Genomic DNA, 23,275 nt, shown 5'->3' with positions numbered 1-23,275 from the left:
GGGGAGTTCCCACACCTCCTCTGTCCCTAAGGGTGGCCGGCGGTCCCTCGCGGCACAGAGTCCCTCAGGGAAGGCTGAGAAGGAAGGCCGAAGAAACCGCGGCGAGAAGGGATGGCGGCAGGCATAAAAAGCACCCGGGCTTCAGTTCACGACCCCGTTATTCCACGGAAAAATGGAACATTCCGCTCTTTCCGCCCGCAGAGGGGAGGTGGGGGGAACCCTTCGATCTGGTCTAGGAGAGGCGACGCGGGCGCAGCCACCGGAATCCCGGACGCCGGGAGCCTCGTTACGGGAATCGCAGCTGCCTGGTGTCCCGCCCCTTCGCCGTCGGGCTGCAGCCGACCCAATGCCCGGGCGCGCAGGGTCTCTCTGGGGCCAATCAGCATACAGTCCCTAAGTCCGGAGGCGGGGCGCGGCGAGGGCGCTGCGGGGCGGGGTCAGGGGGCGCAGCGCCCCGCCGTGGGAGGAGGGCCGCGTGCCGCGTCTGCGGGAAGGAGCCGGGAGCGAGCCGGAGCCGAGGCGAGGAACCGAGAGGCCCGTGGAGCCGCGCGGGGAACGCCCGGGCGTAGCTGAGCCGGAGGCCGCGGCTGCGCGGCCCACGGGCCCGGCCTGGCACCGAGGGAGTCGTGCGCTGTACAGAAGCGGAGGAGCGAGGCGCCGCGGCCTGAGGTGAGGAGGTTCCGTGGCCAAATGAAGGGCCGTGTAGCGGGAAGGGTGAGGGCTATAGGTCCGGGCGTTCGGGCCCGGAGACCTGGCATTGGAGAGGGCCACCCTCCCTCGCGAGAGGGGCGCCCCAACAGCGCGCGAGCCCTAAATTTGTTAATCCCAGTCTGGAAATCCCCACATTCCTCGTTCCTTTCCCTGTTCGCACACCTCCGAATTTGATCTCTACAACTTTGTCACCTACATTTCTCAACCCTAAGTGCATACCTTACCTCCAGCGCGCGGACACACACACACACACACACACACACACACACACACACACGTACCCTTCTCAGGCCCTCGCCCCCAAATCCCCACTTTTTGCCCCTTTAATTCCTCTAGCCCCGCATTTGACTCTTCATTTTCTACCTGGAGGTTAATTTCTGTTCCCCAAAGCCGTCTTTTCATCCTGAAATTGTAATGTTTCAACACTGTTGGAAGTTCATCTTAAAACATTTTAAACTGACGTCTTTATTCTTTTTATCTCTAACGTGTACCAGTTCTAACGAAGCCCACCTAACGCTGTATCTGAAAAAGCACCAAATTCGTCTTTAAAATTTCACCCCTCCTCACCAAGCTTAAAGGTTATTCCACGCAGCAAGGTTCTGTTTTTTAGGAGATGGACAGCATTTTATTCATAACTATTTTTTCTTTGAAAAAAATATCAGGTTAGAAGTAAGACTTGCCACTTTTGTTCTTTTTACCTTAAGAAAGGACACCCATTTCGGTTTAATTTGTGTAGTTGGTATGGGGTCATTTCACCGATTACACTGCTTTAAAATAAGTAGTGATTAGAATGCCAGGGTGACTCTTCTAAAAGATTGAAGCCTTTGGTTAAGTCAGTGCTGTAAACAAACCCTTTAGACTGTGTGAGTGCCAGCTTCAAGTTGGACAACTCTTAATTTGAAATTCCTGACTCAGATCATCATATGAGCTGTTCGCCATTATCTTAATTTCTTAAATTCATGATAATTCCCATTTGGAAGTATTTTTGGACTGTAAATGGAATTTTACATTTATAGAACCAACTTGATATTAAGTTAAATCATGCTTTCCAGCTTTTTTTTGGGGGGGGGATAATTTTGAACACTTGTTTTTAATCACAAGTGGAAGAAAAAAATTACAGGATGGAGAAAGTATGAGAAAAGGAGAATAAGTTTTGTAGTGGAATTTTTCACTCTTTGTATGTCTGTATTAATTGACAATATTATACACGTTTAATTTTCTCAGAGGTAATTTAGAATATTACAGTACTGCTGCCAGCTAACTTAAGATATTTTCTTATGTAATGAAAAATGTGTACAGTGTTCTCATTTTTATCTATGAGTTGCAGTGTTTTCACTTTATTTCAACATTTTCCTAAGGGAATTTGCACTGGAGTTAAATGTTAGGGCAATTTCGATTATTGTATACCTATGAAGGAGATGTTGCAGTACCCACTTTATAAAGAAGGAAACAGAGGCTCAGGGTCCGTTGAAACCTAGATCTATGTAATTGCAGGTCCTGTACTCGCTGTTGGTCATTTTGTCATGCTGACACATTTCTCATGGAGGGTCCACTACTACAGTTTGAGAACTTTGGACTCCCCCATAACTGTTCTGCAGAGAGGGTTCCCCATCCTCCCCCCCCCCCAAAAAAAAAACTTAATTTGAGTGCTTCTTATTTTAACAGGAGTCAGGATTCCCTGGCCCTAATACAGCTTGGCTCCTAGAGAAATGTGTGGAATGTTCTCATAGCCTTCTCCATTTCTTTGATTGCAAAGGCAGTATGATCAGAGTTCAAGTTTCTAGTCTATTTATTATTTTACACAACATATACTAAACACAACTGGCTCCAGGAATTCACAAAGATGCAGGAAATATCATCAGGACATTGATAGAGTTTACAGAAATTGAGCTGACAAATGTATGAAAAATTGCAAGGGTGCAAGGCAGTTTTAATTAGATGCAAGATGATACAGAAAATGCTGTAGATATATAAATTCGGGAGTGATTATTTAAGGTTTGGAATGATCACAAAAGACTGAGCAGAGGTCAGACTTGAAAACTTTGTAAAATTTGGATAAGGAGAAAAATGAAGGAAACCCATTCCAAATAGAGGTCTGTGTAGAAAGGGTCAGAAATAACCAAGCTATATTATATCCAGCACATATGTAATGCTTACTTTATGCCAGTCACTTTTCTGAGCTCTTTGCCCATATTAATTCTTTTATTCTTTATAGCCTTGGGAGGTAAATGTTATTATCTTCCTTTTACAAGGAGGGCAGCTAAAGCAAAGAGAGGTTAATTTGTCTAATGCCACAGAGTTAATAAGAGGTAGATCCAAAATTCATACCTAGACAGCCTGGCTTCGGAATCTGAGCTCTTAACTGTGATGCGTATACTGTCTCTTCATGTAGTATACTTGAATGTCTGTGACTAGAATAATATGACCATACCAGAAAGTCTTTTAAAACCCACTCTTAATTGTTCTCTATGTGCCTCAAAGTATCTTAGATTCTGAGAATATCAAGGCATACGAAGTACAGTGTTATTAGTCCTGTTACCGATCGGTACTCGAGTGCATTGGGAGCAAAGATGTTTGTGGGAGTGGGGGGAAATTCCACAGGAGAGATGAAGTTTCATCTGAGTTATACACAGTACAAAGCAGAGTCTGGAAAAGACATTCTAGAGGCAGGGAATAGGATATGTAGATGTAAAAACTCTGAAATAACTGTGTTAGAGAAAGTCTAGTAGTTTGCAGTGGCTTGAACTTAGTGGCTAGGAGTGGCTAGTTGGGAGTGATAAAATGTAGATCAGATTGTGAATGGCAAGATGAGGTCAAGTAAAATGAAAGCTTCATTAGATTGTTTGCTCTTCTCTTTAGGTCTATCATGGTGGGATAGCTTGAGGAAAGTCTGAGTAGAGGGGGTTTTTAGAAGAGACTTTACTATTTATTTATTTATTCTTTAATCTCTACATTCAACATGGAGTTTGAACTCACAACCCCTAGATCAAGAGTCACATGCTCTATGGCTGAGTCAGCCAGGCCTCTCCAGAATAGATTTTAAATATTGGAGAAGATAAGTGAGACAGGCACATGAAGCCAAATATTTAGACTCTTAAATAGCTAAAATATTTGGCATTAATATTCACCATTTAAGTTTCCTCTTTTAAGGAAAAGAATGACAAGTTTAAAGTAATGTCATAAATAGATTCATCCACCTATAATGTTAGAATGATTTGGAGGATGGAAAGAGACTGGAAGCAGGAAGGCAGTGATAAGTACTAAGATGGTCAGTGCTTAGATTACATGGGTCATGGTAGTGGGTAGAAAAGAAGAGACAAATGAGAAAGACATCATGAAAGAAGACTGGACAAGCTAGAATTTAATAGATAAGGGACAACAATGGACCCCATTGACTTAGGCAGTTCAAGGAGGGTGGTCTTAGATGGGGTAAAAAGATGAGTACTGTGACTTTTGTAAAAAGCAGGTGCATTTATGTATGTATGTATGTATACAATATGTGTGTATTGTTTTTAGACCTTTCTATTTGAGTCAGAAGCAGAATATCCAAGACAGTGATATATAACTGGAATCAAAAGAAAGTTTCCAGCCAGAATTCTTGAAATTACTTTGTTTGAAGATGATAGTTCAAATCATACATCTTCAAAGAAGTTAGTATTTTTTAAAAATAGTAGATCCTAGGGCTGCCTGGGTGGCTCAGTCAGTTCAGTGACTGTGTCTTGATTTCCGCTCAGGTCATGATCTCATAGTTCGTGGGTTCAAGGCCTGCGTTGGGGCACTGACAGGGCGGGACCCCTGCTTGGGATTCTCTCTCCCTCTCTGCCCCCCCACAAATAGATAAATAAACTTAAAAAATAAGTAGTAGATCCTAAATAGTCTTGGCTCCATTCATAGCCAGGAGATAAAACCTAGCAGAGAATTCAATGAAGGAGACAGTAAAATAGACAAAGGAAAGATTTCAACAACATAATATTGTTACATAGAAACCAGGAGATAAAAGAAATTCAGGAAGCAAAGATAGTCAACAATATGGAATGTTTCAGAAACACTTTTGATATTGTCACAATGGTTACAGTCTCTTTTATTCTGTCTGACTAGTATATCTTAATGAGATTTAATGAGAAGTTAGCTACTTGATCATGACTTGAGAGCTTCATCTGTTGAAATGTGCCTATAGTATAGATTATCATTTCAAAGCTGTGTATGTAAACATACCCAGAGCAGGAGCTTTATTCCTTTCAGCACAATAAATCTGTTGTCCGGTTAAAATTTGGGTGTTCTACCTCCAAATTTTCATTTTCTGTTTACTCAGTTTCATCCTCTGCTTTGAGGTAGATTTGTATATTTACTTCTGAATAGTGCATTTCATATAGGTTGTCTGCACAATCTGTTTTTTGTTGGATGTTCTCTAGTATATATTCCCTCACCTCTATTCCCTAACACAAAGTAAACTCATCACAGCTATGTTTCAGATAGTACAGCTCTGGTTTGTACACTGGCATGTGCTGGAATTTTGCCATTGATAATCTTCATTTGACATTTAGAGTCAAAGATGGCATAGCTAATGTGTATGCTGTTTTCTCTGTTTAGAAAAACCTTTACTCATATTTCATATTTGGGCCTTCCTGGGCCCTTTCTGAATTGAGTTCTTCTATATGCTTCTGTAGCATTGGGTGCATAGTCTACCCTGTAAACTTTGAACTTCTTAAGGTTGTTTATTTGTCTTCAGCTATTATTTGTTAAGTTTTATTTCTTAGGCTGTAGTGAGAGCATGGATGGTTGTCACAGTACTCTTTAGGCCTTTTCATATGTCTAAAACAGTGGTAATTTGTAAGAGGCCTTCTTCTCTAAGGTCATAAACATACTCTGTATTTTCTTCCAATACTCTTAAATTTTGCTTTTGCATTTGGGTCCGTAATCAATTTGGAGTGTATGTATCTGTGATGAAGTAGAGCTCTTTATCTTTTTGCTTGTGGAGCCAGCTGTCCCAATACTATTTATTAAATAGTCCTTTATTTCCCCAGTGATAAGAGATGCTTTTTTTTTAAATCAGATAATTAAATTCTTAAATGTACATGGGTTATTTCTGGATTTTTTGTTTTGTACCATTGGTAGAATTTTTCATATGCCAATGCCATGCTTTGATTATTATAACATAGTATGTCTTAACAGATGATACAGCAATATTCTGTTTATTTTTCTTTTTGAAAGTAGGTTTTTGGCTATTATCTAATATTTCATATGAAATTTTAAATTGGTTTGTAAATTTCCGTAATAAACCACTTTGCAATTTGGATTAAAATTGTATTGCATTAATATGTTAATTTGTGAAGAACTGATGTCTCTATTATATATATTTTGTTTTTCATTCCATGATATTTAAGTCTTCCTAATGAGCTGTTTAGTAAGGTTTTATACTTTTCTGTATAAAGTTATTACATAGTTGGTTTTTTTTTTTACATAGTTCTTATTAGATTTTTTTTTCTTAGATATCTTATAGTTTTTGATGGTGTTGTGAATAGGATTTTTTCTTTTACATTTCTAATTGGTTATTAGTGATGTATAGGAGAGCTGTCTATGTTTTTTGATGATCTTTTGTTTATTAAACTCTCAGTAGTTGTGGTAGTTTGTCATTTGGTTCTCATTCTTTTAATAGATGGTATTTATACGTTTTTCTTTTTCCATTTGTATATCATATTTATTTGTTCTATTTTTAGTTAAGCCCTCTAGAACAGTATTGAATAAGTGATGACTCCAAGCATCTTGTTTGAATTCTGACTTTGACAAGAATGCATCTAATTTTTTTTTAAGTTTATTTAATTTGAGAGCATGTGAGGGGCAGAGAGAGAGAGAGAATCCCAAGAAGGCTCCCTTATGCGAGCACAGAGCCAATGCATAGCTCAATCTCATGAACCCTGAGATCATGACCTGAGAGGAAATCAGGAGTTGGATGCTTAACCATGTGAGCCACCCAGGCAGCCCTCTAATTCTTATTTTTAATTATGATGTTTATTGTAGGCTTCTGATAAAGTACTGTGCTACCACAGATGACCATTTATTGAGTACATACTTGTCAGCCAGGTAAGTTTTAAGCACTTCACATTTATTGACTTGCTTAGTCTTCCCAAAAGTCCTAGGTAGTATGTGGGTAGGTGGTAGTGTTATCCTTATTTTACAGGTAAGGAAAATGAAAGTGAGGGATATCAAATAACTTGGCTAAGATGTTATACAAAATTAAGGAGCTGGAATTTGAACATAGGTGGTCGGATTCCAGAATCCATCCTCTTCTTTATTATACTTCATCAAGTGGATGGTCTCTTTCAGTCTTAGTTTTCTGACACTTTGTTGTTATTTTTAAATTTTAAGTGAAGCTTTTGAATATTATCAGATGCTTTTCAAGCATCTATTGGAATGATTATATAGTTTTCTTCTTTTAATAAATATGATGGATAGCATTGTAATCTTTTTGCATATTGGACTATACTTATATTTTTAGGCTAAATACTTGTTAGTATTTATGGTTTTTGTTTTGTTTTGTGTTCATGTACATTGCTAGAATAAACTTGCAATGCTTTAATTAGGATTTTTCACACCAGTACTCATCATAGTTTGATAATAGTTTTATTATGTAATCCTTGTTTGATTTGTTATCCAAGTGACTGTGCACCTTGGACTCACGGCCAAAGTAGGATAATAAGGATAAGATTTACCCTCCTGCCTGAAACAGCCATAGAATAGGAAAAACACATGAAGCAATGATAAGACACTTGACACTGGATAAAGAAAGGCAGTGATCTTGATAGATTGGAAACAAATAAAATGAACCCTATGACTGCACTATCCTAGTACGTTGAGAAACTTTCCAGGCCATGGCATAGGTAGGAATGCAGGGTAAGTCCCATGGATGTGGATTCTCTTGGATTTCCAGAAATGGCCTGGAATAACAAAGGTGCTAGAGTTGACAGAACAGAATACTAGAGAACTCTTGAAAGCTTCAGATGTCCCATTCAGCTGTTCAGCTGAGTACTGACCAGCGCATGCGTGTAAAGAAACATGCCAGGGAAAGAACCTCCTGGAGACGGTAAAGGTAACAGGGTTGATCCTTCCATAGAGACAGGAATGGTAGCTGTCCTCACCAGCCAGGTTGGGAACCAACCCTAATTCCTGGGACATTGGAGAGTACACAGAAGGATCCTGCCTCAGTAGTAGGGAATAAATCGCCCTAGAATAAGCACTGCTCCCATCCTACCCAGTGTATTTTTTTTTTAATTTTTATTTAAATTCCAGTTAGTTAAAATACAGTATAATATTACTTTCAGGTGTACAATATAGTGATTCAGCACTTACATACAACACCTGGAAGTCATCACAGGTACACTTCTTAATCCCCATTTTCACCTGTCTCCACACCTACCTCCCTTCTAGTAATTGTCAGTTTCTTAGCTAGAGTCTATTTCTTGGTTTACCTCTCTTTTTCTCCCCTTTTCTCATTTGTTTTCTTTCTTAAATTCCACATGAGTGAAATCACACAGTATTTGTCTTTCTCTGACTGACTTAATCTTGCTTAGCATAATACTCTTTAGCTCCATCCATGCTGTTGCAATGGCAAGATTTCATTCTTTTTGATGGCTGAGTAATATTCTGATGTGTATATATACCACATCTTCTTTATTCATCAGTTAGTGGACCCTTAAGCTATTTCATAATTTGGGTATTATAGATAATGCTGCTATAAACATTGGGGTGCATGTATTCCTTTGTATTAATCTTTTTTTTTTTTATTGTTTGGGTAAATACGTAGATACCCGTGCATCTTAAAAGCAAGATGTGAAAGGACCAAACTGTTTCCAAGTAACTTAACTGTGTCATGGAAAAAAGCTCAAGAGTATAGAAGTACAGGGGGTACCTCGGTGGCTCAGTCGGTTAAGCATCTGACTTCTGCTCAGGTCATGATCTCACAGTTCATTGGTTCGAGCCCCACCTCGAGTTCTGTGCTGACAGCTCAGAGCCTGGGGCCTGCTTTGGATTCTGTGTCTCCCTCTCTTTGTCCGCCCCACCTCTGGCTTGTGCTCATTCTCTGTATCTCTCAAAAAATACATAAACAGGGGCGCCTGGGTGGCGCAGTCGGTTAAACGTCCGACTTCAGCCAGGTCACGATCTCGCGGTCCGTGAGTTCGAGCCCCGCGTCAGGCTCTGGGCTGATGGCTCAGAGCCTGGAGCCTGTTTCCAATTCTGTGTCTCCCTCTCTCTCTGCCCCTCCCCCGTTCATGCTCTGTCTCTCTCTGTCCCAAAAATAAATAAACGTTGAAAAAAAAAATTTTTTTTAAAAAAAAAATATATAAACATTAAAAAAATTTTTTTCTAGGGGCACCAGGGTGGCTCAGTCAATTGATCATCCGACTTCGGCTCAGGTCATGATCTCGCGGTCTGTGAGTTTGAGCCCTGTGTTGGGGCTCTGTGCTGACAGCTCAGAGCCTGGAGCCTGCTTTGGATTCTCTGTCTCCCTCTCTCTCTGCCCCTTTCCCGCTCATGCTCTGTCTCTCTCTCTGTCAAAAATAAATAAACGTTAAAAAAATTTTTTTTTCTTAACACTGTAGAAATACAAAAAAATCCAATAGCAAATAAGGTGAAATTCAGTGGCATACAGTCAAAAATTATCAGGCATGCAAAGAAGCATGAAAGTACATTATATAATAAGAAAAATTAAAGCTCACCCAGGGCTCACACAGATAAAATTACCAAAGAAATTAGAATAATTATATGACTATGTTCTGTATGTTTAAAAATCTAAGTAAGGTTATAGAAAATATGAAAAAGACCCTATTGAACTTCTAGAGATGACAAATAACATTGTGTAAGATGGAAAATACATAAGTTAGGATTAATGGCAGATTGGACATTGCAGAGGAAGAAATTAGTAAACTTAAAGACATAGCGGTAGAAATTATAAAACCTAGAAAGAAAGAAAAAAATGGACTTACAGCTCACATCACTGAGCTGTGGGACTACTTCAAGCATCCTGATAATACATGTTATTAGAATCCTTAAGGATCGGGGTGCCTGGGTGGCTTGGTTGGTTGGGCATCCAGCATCAGCTCAGGTAATGATCTCGTGTTTTGTGGGTTCCATCCCTGTGTCAGGCTCTGTGCTGAAAGCTCAGAGCCTGGAGCCTGCTTCAGATTCTGTGTCTCCTTCCTCTCTCTGCCCCTCTCATGCTCATGCTGTCTTTCTCTGTCTCTCAATAATAAATAAAAAACGTTAGAATCCTTAAGGATGGGAGCAGGAGGGTCAGAGATAAATATCTTCAAAGAAGTAATGGCCACATTTTTTCTAGATTTGATGAAAACTATAAACCAGCAGATCTAATAAGCTTATTCAACTCTAAGCATAAGAAACACGATGAAAACTATACCAAGGTATGTTATAGTCCAGTTGCTCAAAGTTAGTGATAAACTAGTTACAAAAAACTTAGATTCGTCCAGCGGAAAATAAGAGACTTCTCATCCAAAAGTAGAAAGACAAGGATGATAGTAGATTTCTCATTAGAAACAGTGCATGCAAGAAGTTAATAGCTACATTTTTAAGTACTGAAAGAAAAAACTATCAATTGAGAATCTATACCCAGTGAAAATATCTATGAAAAATAATAATGCAATGCTTTTTAGATATATAAAGACTTAATCACCAAGAGACCCACACTACAAGTGTGACTACAAGCAGACTCACACTACAAGACCCACTACAAGTGGGGGTCTGCTGCCATACACACACACACACACACACACACACACACACACACACACACACACACAGTCTTTCAGGCAGAATGAAAGTATCAGATGAAATGTGGACCCAGACAAAGGATGAAAAACTCTGGAAATGGTAGTGATATGGATAAATATACAAGATTTTTATATTATTTAGTCTTCTCTTACAATAATTATTTTAAAAAATAGTGACAGCATGGTTTATAATATTTGTTGTAAACTACATGTGAAGTTTATAAAATATACAAAAGTAAGTTGTATGGCAAAAATAGTATAAAGATCAAGAGGAGAGAAATGGATGTATGCTGTTTTATACTTTACTGTGCATGAGGTGCTGTAATATCACTTGTAGACTAATAAGTTGTCTATACTATACTGTGTGTACTATAAACCTTAAAGTAACCACTAAGATAACAAAACAAAGATTTAATAGCTTATAAGCTAACAAGGAAGACAAAATGGAAATGATAAAAAAAAGTAATTAAGTGAACACATGACAGTAAAAGAAGAAAAGGGAAACAAGAGGTTAAATAAGTAAAAAACAAATACAAAGATGATAGCTTTCAGCCCAACTGTTTCAATAATGATATTAAATGTAAGTGGCCTAGATACCCAATAAAGGCAGAGGTTGTCAGATTAGATACAACTGTATCCTGGTTACCAAAACAAATAAAATGCAACAAAAGACAAACGGTGCTCTTTAAATATGAAGAAACAAACAGGTTAAATATAAAAGAATGGGGAAAGATATACCATAACACTAATGAAGAGAAGGTTAGATTGTCTATAATGTCAAGGTAGATTTCATAGCAAAGAATATTACCATTGGTAAAGAACATCATTGCACAATGATGGAAGAGTCAATTCATCAGGAAGACCTTATATTTATGTGCCTAATAATGTAGCTTCAAAATATATAGGACAAAATCTGAAAGAACTGCAAGAAGAAATAAAGTCAGAGTTCTGTTTGGGGATATCAATACCCCCTTTTCAATAATTGATAGAGGAAGTAGAAAATTACTAAAGATATAGAAGATTTGAATAATACTGTCAATGAGATTGACGTTTATATAACACTCCATCCAGCAAAAGCATTGCTTTTTAAGTACACCCAGAACACTGATATCAAGACTTAAAGCTACGGTCATCAAGACTGGAATAGTTGTATAAAGATAAGCAAATACATCATGCCACAGAATAGAGCAGGAATTGGATAATTAGCGCTCACAGGGGAAATCTAGGCTGCCTCCTTTTTTTAATAAAGTATTATTAGAATACAGCCACACCCATTTGTTTATGTATTACCTATGGCTGCTTTTGTGCCACAACAACAGATTGGGTAGTTCCAGCAGATATCTTGTGATCTACAAACCCTAAAACATTTATTCTCTCTGGCCCTTTACATAAAATGTTTACCCAGCCATGGAATAAAGATTACCGAAACAGACTCACACATATATTGACAGTTGATTTTTGATGAAAGTATAAAGGTAATTCACTTGAGAAAGGGTAGTTTTTCTACATATAGTTTGGATGTATTGGCTATTCATATGTAAAGAAAATAACTTGAATACCTACTTTATACCATATATAGAAATTATTTTGAAATAGTTGATAGACCTGAATATAAAACCTAAAACTATAAAACTTTTAGCTAGAAAACATAGGAAAAAACCTTTGGGACTTTGAGGTAGGCAAAGATTTCTTAGATACAGTAATTAGATACCAAAAAATTAGTGCTTAGATACCAAAAACACTAATTCATAAATTGGACTTCATTAGAATGAATATTTCTGATCTTTAAAAAGAATTAATAGAATGGAAAGATAAGCCACAGATTGGGAGAATATACTTAAAAGAATTTTCTAATAAAGACCGTATATGTAGAATATGTATATATTTTTTAATTTTTTTAACATTTATTTATTTTTGAGAGACAGAACTTGAGCAGAGGAGGGGCAGAGGGAGGGAGACAGAATCCGAAGCAGACTCCAGGCTCTGAGCTGTCAGCACAGAGCCCAACGTGGTGCTGAAACCCATGAACTGTGAGATCATGACCTAGTCAAAGTCAGACACTTAACTGACTGAGCCACCCAGGCATCTATATATATATTTATATATATAGATGGGGTTTTTTTTGTAATGTTTATTTTTGAAAGAGTGTGAGTGGGGGAGGGGCAGAGAGCCGGAGACACAGAATCTGAAGTAGGCTCCAGGCTCTGAGCCGTCAACACACAGCCCGACGCTGGGCTTGAACCCGTGAACTGTGAGATCGTGACCTGAGCTGAAGTCAGATGCTTAACCGACTGAGCCACCAAGGCACCCCTAGAATATATTTTTAAAACTTTGTAAACATAGTAATGAAAAAACAACAAATGCAATTTAAAAATGAGCAAAATATTTGGACACATCACCAAAGAAGAATATGAATAAATATATACCTACCATATATATGACCTAGCTATTAAACTAGCTATTTTCCAAAGAGAAATGAAAGCTTTGTCCCACCAGACTTGGGACTGGTTATATTATAGTATATTTTTTCCACTAATATATCATGTACCAGCTTACAACAAGGAAGTCAGTTTATCCATCCAACAAATATATTGAGGTACTTACCATTCTAGGTATGATTCTTGTTGCTAGGAGCATAGTTGAGAACAAAACACACAGAATTTCTTGCCTAATTTGCTTGCTTTCTATTTTAGGTGCACAGTGTATTAGTTTCCCAGGGCTGCTGTAACAAAATGGCACAAGCTGGATGACTTAAAAAACAATAAAAGTTTATTCTATTAAGTTATTCTCGTAAGAGAAGTTTATTCTCTTACGGTTCTGGAGGCCAGAAGTCCTTCTGAAACTCTCGATAAAATCTTTGCCTCTTCCCTCTTCGTAGCTTCTGGTGGTAGCCAATCCCTGCCTGTGTTGTCACATGGCATTGTACTTGTGTGTTTTGTCTTATAATGACAAGCAACCAGTATTAAGGGCCACTCCATTATGATATCTTAACTAATTATATCTGCCACAGCCCTATTTCTAAATAGGGTCATATTATGAGATACTGGGGGTTAGGAGATCAACATGTCGTTCAGGAGGAAAACACAATTCAACCCATAACAGCCAATAAACAAAATAAGTAAATTAAATACTATTTTGGCACACTTTCTGAAGTGTTGGCATACTATGGTCCACAGACCTAATCTAACCTGCATCCTATTTTATTAAATAAGGTTTTATTAGAATTCAGCCATCCCTTGTTTTTTTAATTTAAATCCAAGTTAGTTAACATATAGTGTGCCCATTTGTTTACATATTATCTATAACAGAGTTAACTAGTTGCAACAAAGACCTTAACACACACAAAACCTAAAATAATTATTATTTGGTTCTTTATAAGAAATATTTGCCAAGCTGTTTTAAAAAGTATTAAGTGCCATTGAGAAGAAAAAAAAAATAGAAACAGGAAAGGAGGATAAGCAATACTGGGTGGCCAGGGAAAACCTGTATGAGAAGGTGAATTTGAGCAAATGTAATAATCTTTATGTATTGACTTTAGTAAGAGAAAAAAGCAAGTTATAGAACATTTTTGTGAAATAAAGTGTATTTATACAGTATAATTTTAGAATATACAAATAAAAATTTTGCAAGAGTTTCCATCAAATTGTTGACAGTAGTTCTCTGGGGATTATAGAGAACTTGTACATGACATTTTCAACTGCTGTTCACTTGAAAATTTAAAAATAATTATTTCCTTTATATTTTAATATATCAGTGTTATAAATTCAGTTTCTTATATATTATTAAATTATATCAAAGTGTTAATATTGGTGAAACAATAATGGAAGATTCAACTCCTTTCCTAAGTTTGAAGTTATCCTTTACATTTCAAAGAAGAACTGCCGTTACTTTTACACCAGATTTAACCTAGCTTTGAATTTTAAACTGAGTTTTTATTTGTGTGCATAAAATAGTTTGGCAGTTGAAGAGTTAGTAGTAGTCTTAACTGTTAGTGAAAGGTTAAAAGGTATGATTCTGTTAAAGATTTGTTTTAACTGCTTTTGTCAAATTCAACAAAATGTCCCTTTCATGTTTCTGTGACATTACATGAAAATCAGGGAAGTTTGGACTAGGCACAGAGGGGCTGATAATGTTTCCAAGTATGTATTAAAACAGTAGGATGGGGGAGCCTGAGTGGCCCAGTTGGTTAAGTGTCTGACTTTGGCTCAGGGCATGGTTTTTCAGTTTGTGAGTTCGAGCCCACCGTCAGGCTCTGTGCTGACAGCTCAGAGCCTGAAGCCTGCTTAGGATTCTGTCTCCCTCTCTCTGCCCCTCCCCTACTCATGCTCTGTCTCTGTCTCTCAAAAATGAATAAACGTGAAAAAAAAAGGGATGTTTAAATATTGTTATACAGGTGTTTATGGGATTGTTTTATACTGAAAGTCAGAAGGTATCTACAATGGAATACTTTCAGAAAGCCTTATACTAGGCAAGGATTTAAGAAGTAAGCATATAATAAATATTATCAAAGCCAGCTTTCTCTATAAGGCTTTCCTCTCTTTATAGTGAGAATCAATGAAAAGGACATGACTTTTGGAGGCAGAAGACTTAGTTTCACATCCCTACTTCACTTCCTAATTTTGTGATTTGGGTAAGTAACTTAGCCTGTCTTGTTTTTCTTTTGTGAAGTTCCAGTAGTTAATCCTTGCCATTTGAAACCCATTGAATTCAATATCATGAGTGAACCCTAAGGTAAACTATAGACTTAAGTTGCTTATAGTGTGTCATGTAGGTTCAACTTTGGTAGAATGCACCATTCTGGTGAGTGACGTTTATAATGAGAGAGGCTATGCCTGTATGGAGGCCAAGGGTATGGGGGAATTCTTTGTACCTTCCTCTCAATTTTGGTTTAAATGTAAACCTGTTCTAAAAATATAAACTCATAAAAAAATAAAAAAATAGTAACCCCTGCCCTACCTACCTGCTTCTCTAGGATATTAGGAGAGTCAAGTGAAATAATTTACATAAAAGCACTTGTTATAATGTAAAACAGTAGTATAAAAATGTTAGTTATGAATTAGTAATTAGTTATGGAAACCAATTTGACAATTTCATAAAAATATAAATAAATAAAATTAAATTAAAAATTAAAAAAAAAGGAATTAGTAATTAGTACTAATGGAATAGAGCAGAGCCAGATAATTTTTAAAATAATAATTAGTTAGGGGTGCCTAGGTGTTTCAGTCAGTTAAGCTTCCAACTTCTGCTCAGGTCATGATCTCATGGTTTGTGAGTTTGAGCCCCTCATTGGGCTCTGTGCTGACAGCTCAGAGCCTGGAGTCTGCTTCCCGTCCCCCGTTTGCTTGCATGTGCTCTCTTTCTCTTTCTCTCAAAAATAAACTTTAAAAAATAAATAAAATAATAATTAGCTAATATAAGTTTGATGGATTTTTTGCAGATTTTTCAGAGTAACACTGTACTATGTATACATGATACCATACTGAAATTTTTCCCATCTTCATCCCTGCCCAGCTTACTCAACAAACATTACTTTGCCTTCTATTTGGCAACTGTAGTTCATCTATTCTGCAATTATAGTAGTAATGTTACTGTAGTAACTAAGTTTATATTGACATTCTTCCTCCCATGAAATCTATATCTATACATATTATTCATGCTTCTTTATTCTGTCCTTGGTTCAAAGTGAAATGAACAAGAGACTCAAAAATGACAATCCACAAATAACAAAAATAATTATAAAAAATAATTATAAAGAGCAAAGCTATTAAATATTTATCCATTATAATTCCCATGCATTCTCCCACTTGAGAAAATCCATGGGAATCAAAGTGAATAAGAACAATCAACTATAGAGACAGTGTTGAATTTATTTTATTTTTTACATCATTTATTAACTTTATTACTTTAATAGTTGTGAATTACTTGTGATGCATCTTATAGCACCTTTCAACGCATTACTGTGTTGAACCACCACAGTTGAGGAATTGCCACTGCAGAAGAAGCACTCATTGCTTGGAATAAACATTCCCTGTATCTGTGGTTAGTAGTTATGTTTTAGCTCCATAAAATCTTCCAAAATAACATGCAAATATCAAGGAAAATCATTGTTTGCAATGTGGTTATAATATATGTGTGGAAAATTCTGCAAGAGATGAAGGAGGATAATGCTAATAATAGAACTGTAAATTGAATATGTCTTGTCAACAAACTGAAAGGACAGGAACAATAAGCAGGATACTGTCAATTCTGTCCATTTTAAAACAAGATAAGCCCCAAAATTAAGTTGGCGGTATTGCATTTAATATTTTAGCTAGTGCTACTGTGTTTCCATCTCTTAGGTTTGAATTATGAAATTAAGTTCCGTAATGCATGTATCTTCATCACATCTCAATGACAATCCTTTAAAAATTAGGAAACATTGTTTTCTAACTAAAAAATGTGAAACCTAACTTTGCCTGTTTTCCTTTACTTAATGTGTTTGTGGCCCCGCTTAGATAAATCTAGTTGCTTTGTGGTAACTATAAATACCTTCATGGGACCTCTTCTTTTGGAGTTTTGTTGTAAGAATATAGTGCAAAAGTAGAAAGATTGCCAGTTTCCAGGAACCATAGAGAATCCTCTGCACAGTGTGAACAAGGTACTTGGTGGGGGTGGTCAGGATGGCATGACCACATATTGTTCTCCTAACATGCCTTGATATTTTATTTTGTTTTGATGAACACTTGAGTGATGTGGAGTTTTCTCATATGGGACTATTTAAAGTTGGCAAATAAGAGATACAACAGGTGGAGGAAAATGGTTCCTGCGCCTTAACTTTTTTTATACCTTTACCTTGGGAGAATCTAAATAGTTCATGAACATATTGTTTATGGAGTGACTGTTACATGGTAAGGGAGTGCATAAAATCAAGTTAGTATTACTATTTAATAAAAGAATACTTTGTTCCAAATATAGTACTGTGAAGCCCTCACCAAGAAGTAATAGTGTTATTTGGGAGAGTTTATGCATCAAGAATTTTTTAATTTAAATTTAGTTTTTTGGGGGCGCCTGGTGGCTCAGTCAGCTGAGCGTCCAACTTTGGCTCAGGTCACGATCTCACCGTTTGTGAGTTCGAGCCCCGCGTCAGGCTCTGTGCTGACAGCTCAGAGCCTGAAGCCTGCTTGGGAGTCTGTGTCTCCCTCTCTCTCTGCCCCTCCCCTGCTCACGCTCTGTCTCTCCCTCTCTCTCAAAAATAAATAAACATAAAAAAATTTTTAATTTAGTTTTTTTGATTAAGTACTAAAGTCACATAGAAGGTGCAACTAGTATATGGTAGAGAGTCTCCCTCCTACTTAGGTGTCTTACCTCGTGGCAGCCAGTATTTGAATTTTTATCCTTCTAGAGGTGTTTTGTGCATATATAAGGAAATGATTGTGTGTTTTACCTTTTTGTGGTTTCTTCCCACAAATAACAAAAATATACTGTTCTCTACATTAACAGTATTTAAAAATTTTTTTTAATGTTTATTTTTGACAGACAGAGCATGAGCAGGGGAGGGGCAGAGAGAGAGGGAGACACAGAATCCCAAGCAGGCTCCAGGCTCTGAGCTGTCAGCACAGAGCCCGACGCGGGGCTTGAACCCACAGACTGCGAGATCATGACCTGAGCCACCCAGGCACCCCTACATTAACAGTATTTTAGATATCATTACATATCTGTGGATCTAGAGCTTTCTCATTTTTGTAGGTACATGTATGCTCTATTTGGATGTGCTATAATTTAACTGCTCCCCGATTCACGAACATTTAGGTTGCTTCAGCCTTTTACTATGCTGTAGTTGATAATCTTCTATATGTGTCATTTTGCTCATATCTGTAGTATAAAATACTAGAAATATAATCATTAGATTCAAACATAGGTGTTTTAATTTTGATGGATAATGCAAAACTGAGCATATGCCTTTTGTGCATAGGTTCTTTTCTTGGTTTATAACTGAGTTCTACTTTACAAATAATAAAATTCACAGATTTAAGTGTACAGTTTATTGGGAAGGTTATGCCATTTTATGCTGTAATGTGCAGTGTATGAGACGGCCTTTATGTCGTAGTCTCATAGTCTCAACCTCTCAACAGTCATAACACTGTTGATAATTTTTTAGTTTTTATTTTTTGACCAAAACTAGAAATGATATTGGGTAGTTCTTGTTTTATTTTTTTACAATTTTTACTGTGCAACTTACATGCAATGAAGTCCACAGACCATAACCATAGTCCAAAATAGAGAACATGTCCAGCATCCCAGATTGCTCTCTACTGTGCTCTTCTCCACCCCCCAAAAAAGATAACTCCTATTCTGATCTCTATCACCACATATTACATTTGCCTGATTTTGAGCTTTGTATAAAGGGAATCATGTATACTTTTTGTGTCTGATTGCTTTCTTCTCTATTGTATGTGAGATTCAGTCATTTTGTTTTGAGTACCTGTAATTCTTTTTCATTACTGTGATTTAGTTACTTGAATTTTTCTGTTCCACCATTTCTTTGGTTTTGGGCTTCTACTTTTCACTATTTATGATTAAAACTTGTATGAACATTCCTGTACGTGTCTTTTAGAGGAGTGAGGCACTGATGTCTTTTGGGTATACACCTTGTCCAAGTAGATTTTGCTGGGTTTTTTAAATTGAGTTTTAATTTATAAAGAATAAAATTTATCAATTTTTACTGTACAGTTTGTTAGGATACAATTCCTCATAGGTCTCTTGAAGGTTTGCTTACAACCTTGAAAAATAGGGGTAATGTTTTCCTCCAGAGTAAAAGGCAAGCATGCTTACTGACGTTTGAAAAGATCTGGGTTTTTAAGCTCAGTCTTCTCTCCTGTAACATAACCCACTGTGTGTACAGGTGTTACCTGACTCTCTTCACAATGCTGTGTCGGAATTGGGGCTCAGGCAACTGGCGCAAGAAAATGCTGATAATCTGAAAATGCTGCTCCTGGTGTGAGTAATCAGGTCCTTTGTCTCTGACAACAGGAGTTTCAGGTCTTCTGCCAGTATCCATAGAACTGGCAGGCTAACTTGTTAGCTTGCAAGTAGGGTAAAATCTTAGAGCTTTCACTATTCTTAACACAATTCAGTGAATTTTGACTATTGACTATTTGAATATTAAATGTGTAGTCTTGTCACCACCACACTCAGGTCATAGAACATTCCCATCACCCCAGAAAGTTCCTTTGTGCCTCTTTACATTTATTCCCCTTCCCCACTTCAGCCCCAGTTAGCCCTTTATCTGCCTTCTGTCACCTTAATTTTGCCATTTGTTGAATATCCTGTAAATGGAATTATACAGTACATAGCCTGTTGTGTCTGGCTTCCTTCGTTCCACATGTTTTAAGATTCATTCATGCTTTGCATGTATCACTAGTTCATTCCCTTGTATTGCTGAGTGGTATGCTATTGTATGGATATACGATTGTTTGGGTATTTGTATATCCATTCACCAGTTGATAGACATTTTTTTTAGTTGGGGACTATTATGACTAAAGCTGCTATGAACATTTGAGTAAAAGTCTTCATGTTGACATGTATTTTTAGTTCTCTTGGATACATTCTTAGGAGTGGAAATGCCCAGTGTTATTATGTGCTTTTAACTTGGTAAAGAACTGCCAAATTGTTTTCCAGCGTGTCTCTTTTATCTTGTATTCCTGTCTGGGGTAGTTTTAATTTGCATCTCTCATTATGAGTGAAGTTGAGAGTATCATTTCATATGTTTAAATTACTTGTATTTCCTTTTCTATAAATTGTCTGTTCAGCTCGTCTTGCTTGTTTTTCTTCTAGGTGTTGGAATTTTTTAGTGATTTGTAGGCATTCTTCATATATCAGGGGATATTTTTGGTCATGGTATGAATTACAAACTTTTTTTTTTTTTCCATTTTGGCAAATATCTTTTGAGGTTGGTTTTGGTGGGTTTTGCCATGAAGAAATTTGTCTCTCTGAAGTATTGTCTCACATAGTGTTTACTAATAGTACAAGTCTACACATCAAAGGAAACAGGATTGCTTTTTTAATTGATCTTAAAGTGTAAGTTGTTTTCCATCACTATTTTATTAGCCATAACTCCAGTGGGAATAAAGAAAAATGTTTTGAAGACTTAAATTTGTTTTCTGCATCCTCATAAAATTTTATCACCGTTTAGAAGATGATTATACAGTGGAAGCAAGAGCTTCAGAAATTGTGTTATTATGTGTTGTAAGAGAAAAAATATTAAAGATAATACCATTCTATGTCTTTTACAGAAATATCTAATGCAAGATGTTGACATTGAAAACTTGGATAGTGCAAGCATTGTTTATTTTCTTCACCACTGAATCTGTAGGTAAGATTCATGAAATACCCTTCCTCCCAGCATCACAAATTAGGTTTATATATTTTTATGTAATTTTATAATTAATCTTATGTTTCATAATTATATAATTATTTTTATTTTTTTCTAGGATCATTATTGAGAGAATAATGCTGTTAAAAATGATTTTGAAATGTAAAAATACTCCTGGTAAATTATAATTTGAGTTGAAACAGTCACCCAGTAATCCTAAATGCCGTTTCTGTATACTGGCAATAACTTTAAGGTGGGGAGGGGAAAAAATATATTGTTGGTTTTGTTGGGTTTTGGTTTTGTTTTTTTTTTTCAATTAATACATAGGGGAAAGTCTGTTACATTTAGTGGCCAAAGGTATCACTGAGCAGGAGTGTTATTGTGATACCAGAATAAAGAGGTCACTTGGAGCAGTACTGCTCAAACTAGACCACAACGTGATGCCCATCTGAGAACTGGTTGTTGTTACTGGTCCCCTTAAGTACAGAAATTAAGAATAAATGTTAGAAGTTCTTAACAATTTGACATAGCCATGATACCCAAGCATGTGATCCCTGGACTTGTCTCATCAAAAATGGTACAGAGCAAAGATTGTGAAAGACTGGGGGGAAGAAAAAGCCATACTGATCTTTTCACCACAGATAGTTTGAGAAGCACTGCTATAAATCATCCCCTTTCTAAATCTAGGAATGCAGCTCTTTTTGAACACTTTAAGTGACATAAAGCTTATTTTGAAAATTGTTGCTATTTGAGAAATCTTTCCTTATTCTGAAGCCCAAATTTTTCTCCTTGAAATGTTTTCCCATTAACCCTAGTTCTAGACTACTCCCACTTTCTCTTCCCACTGTTCAACTCTTCACATATTGAAGAACTGTGTTTATGTGTCTCTTGAGGCCTCTCTTCCCCAAATTGAACTTACGCAGTTATCCTAATTATTTTTTACAGCCTTGGCTTCTAACCCTGTACATGCTGATTACACTTCTCATTCTTCCTTTGGTTGCCCATAGCACCTTCAAAATACTAGACCATCCCACCTCTCACACTTACCAGCTGTAGGACTTTGGCCAGTTGCTTAATCTGTGCCTCAGTTTCCTGATCTATGAGATGGGAATAATAATGGTTCCTAACTCCTAGGGTTATTATGGAGATTAAATGAATTATTATACAGAAGGCATCTGGACGGTGCCTGGCCCATAGTAAACATTATAAAAAGGATAGTAATTATATAATTATTATTGAGGTTCGAATAAAATACACTTAAAAAAGTGAATTTAATGTACCAAAACTGGACTTGGTCTGAGTATAGTAATTTTATAATTTACTTTGATCTAAATATCATTTTTATTCAATCAACATAGTTTTTTCCAGTTAAGATGGACTGTAGTTTCATGTTAAGCTACTAGCCAGTGAAAATTCTTAAGTTATTTTCACATGAATTACTTTTAAGCCATTTCTCCCTTACCCTGTATTTATTTCATATCAGCCTGAATGGGAGGTATTTTCCTCTCTGGCATAGTTCATTATCTTGGTTTTAGCCTACTGGTCTATTTTTTCAATATAATTTTAATCCTAACATTATGATCCAAAGTGTTGTCAATCCTTCATAGTCTTGTCCTTTGCTAATTTGATAAGTGTGGATGTCTCTCTGTTTTCTGCCAAGTTATCAATAAATATGTTCAGAATAACAGGACCACGTTATTGCTGTTTCACAAATTACTCTAAAACTTTAGGCTTAAAATGGCAATCATTATTATTTCTCACGGTTTGTGTGTCATGAATAAAATAGCTGGACTGTTCATCTTTGCTGTATGATATCTGGGACCTCAGTTGGAGTATTCTAAGATTGGGAACTAGAATCATGTGAAGGCACATTCATTTATATGTCTGGTGTTGATGCTGGCTGTAGTTTGAGGACTTTGCTGGGTTTGTTGGCCAGAACAGTGCATGTAGTCTCCCCATGTGACCTTGGCTCACCCGCAACATGTGGCTGGGTTCCAAGGACAAATGTTCTAAAAGAGAAAAAGAGAGCTAGTCAAAAGTTGTATTCATTTAATGATCTAGCCTTGGAAGTCACATAGTACACTCCATTAGCTGAGGCAGATCGGAGGGCCATTAGTACCCACACAGATCTGAGGGCAGGAGTTGACCCCATTTCTTTGTGGAAGGAGTATCAGTCACATTGTAAGAAGAGCACGTGGGATGGGATAAATATATAGGTGTGACCATGTTTGGAAAATACAATCTGGCACAAGGGCTAAGAGCAGGCACTTGAGCCTACTCAACTCAAGACCTTTCTCACGCTGACTTTTCTTGTAGTATTTTTTATATTTGAGTAATCAACCAATTAAGATTCAATTTAGTTTGAACCAATGGAATTTCTGTTTTTGTAACTCAGGAACAACCAAATAACAGTTTTGTAATGTTCATGCTA

At 37.0% G+C, this 23,275-nt stretch overlaps 1 protein-coding gene across 6 annotated transcripts in view; it reads left to right on the top strand.

Annotated features, from left to right (window-relative positions):
* Positions 1-479: 479 nt before the first annotated feature.
* IL6ST (interleukin 6 signal transducer) overlaps positions 480-23,275 on the top strand; it is a 55,103-nt gene continuing 32,307 nt past the window's right edge. Inside the window, exons 1-5 of one of the 6 annotated variants that reach the window (XM_030321129.2) lie at positions 484-669; positions 6,730-6,792; positions 15,039-15,123; positions 19,375-19,469; positions 20,765-20,844. In XM_030321129.2, coding sequence (XP_030176989.1) covers positions 20,781-20,844 — 64 coding nt within the window. In that variant the 5' untranslated portion in view covers positions 484-669; positions 6,730-6,792; positions 15,039-15,123; positions 19,375-19,469; positions 20,765-20,780. Of the gene's footprint in view, positions 670-6,729; positions 6,793-9,935; positions 10,128-15,038; positions 15,124-19,374; positions 19,470-20,764; positions 20,845-23,275 lie in introns of those variants that run through there. The other 5 variants (XM_030321154.2, XM_030321121.2, XM_032593152.1 and 2 more) reach the window with 5 other exon arrangements.

The sequence above is a fragment of the Lynx canadensis genome, chromosome A1 (assembly GCF_007474595.2).
Source record: "Lynx canadensis isolate LIC74 chromosome A1, mLynCan4.pri.v2, whole genome shotgun sequence".
Classification (NCBI taxonomy): domain Eukaryota; kingdom Metazoa; phylum Chordata; class Mammalia; order Carnivora; family Felidae; genus Lynx; species Lynx canadensis.
The sequence above is the reverse complement of the archived record's forward strand: the minus strand, read 5'-3'. Positions and strand labels throughout refer to the sequence as shown.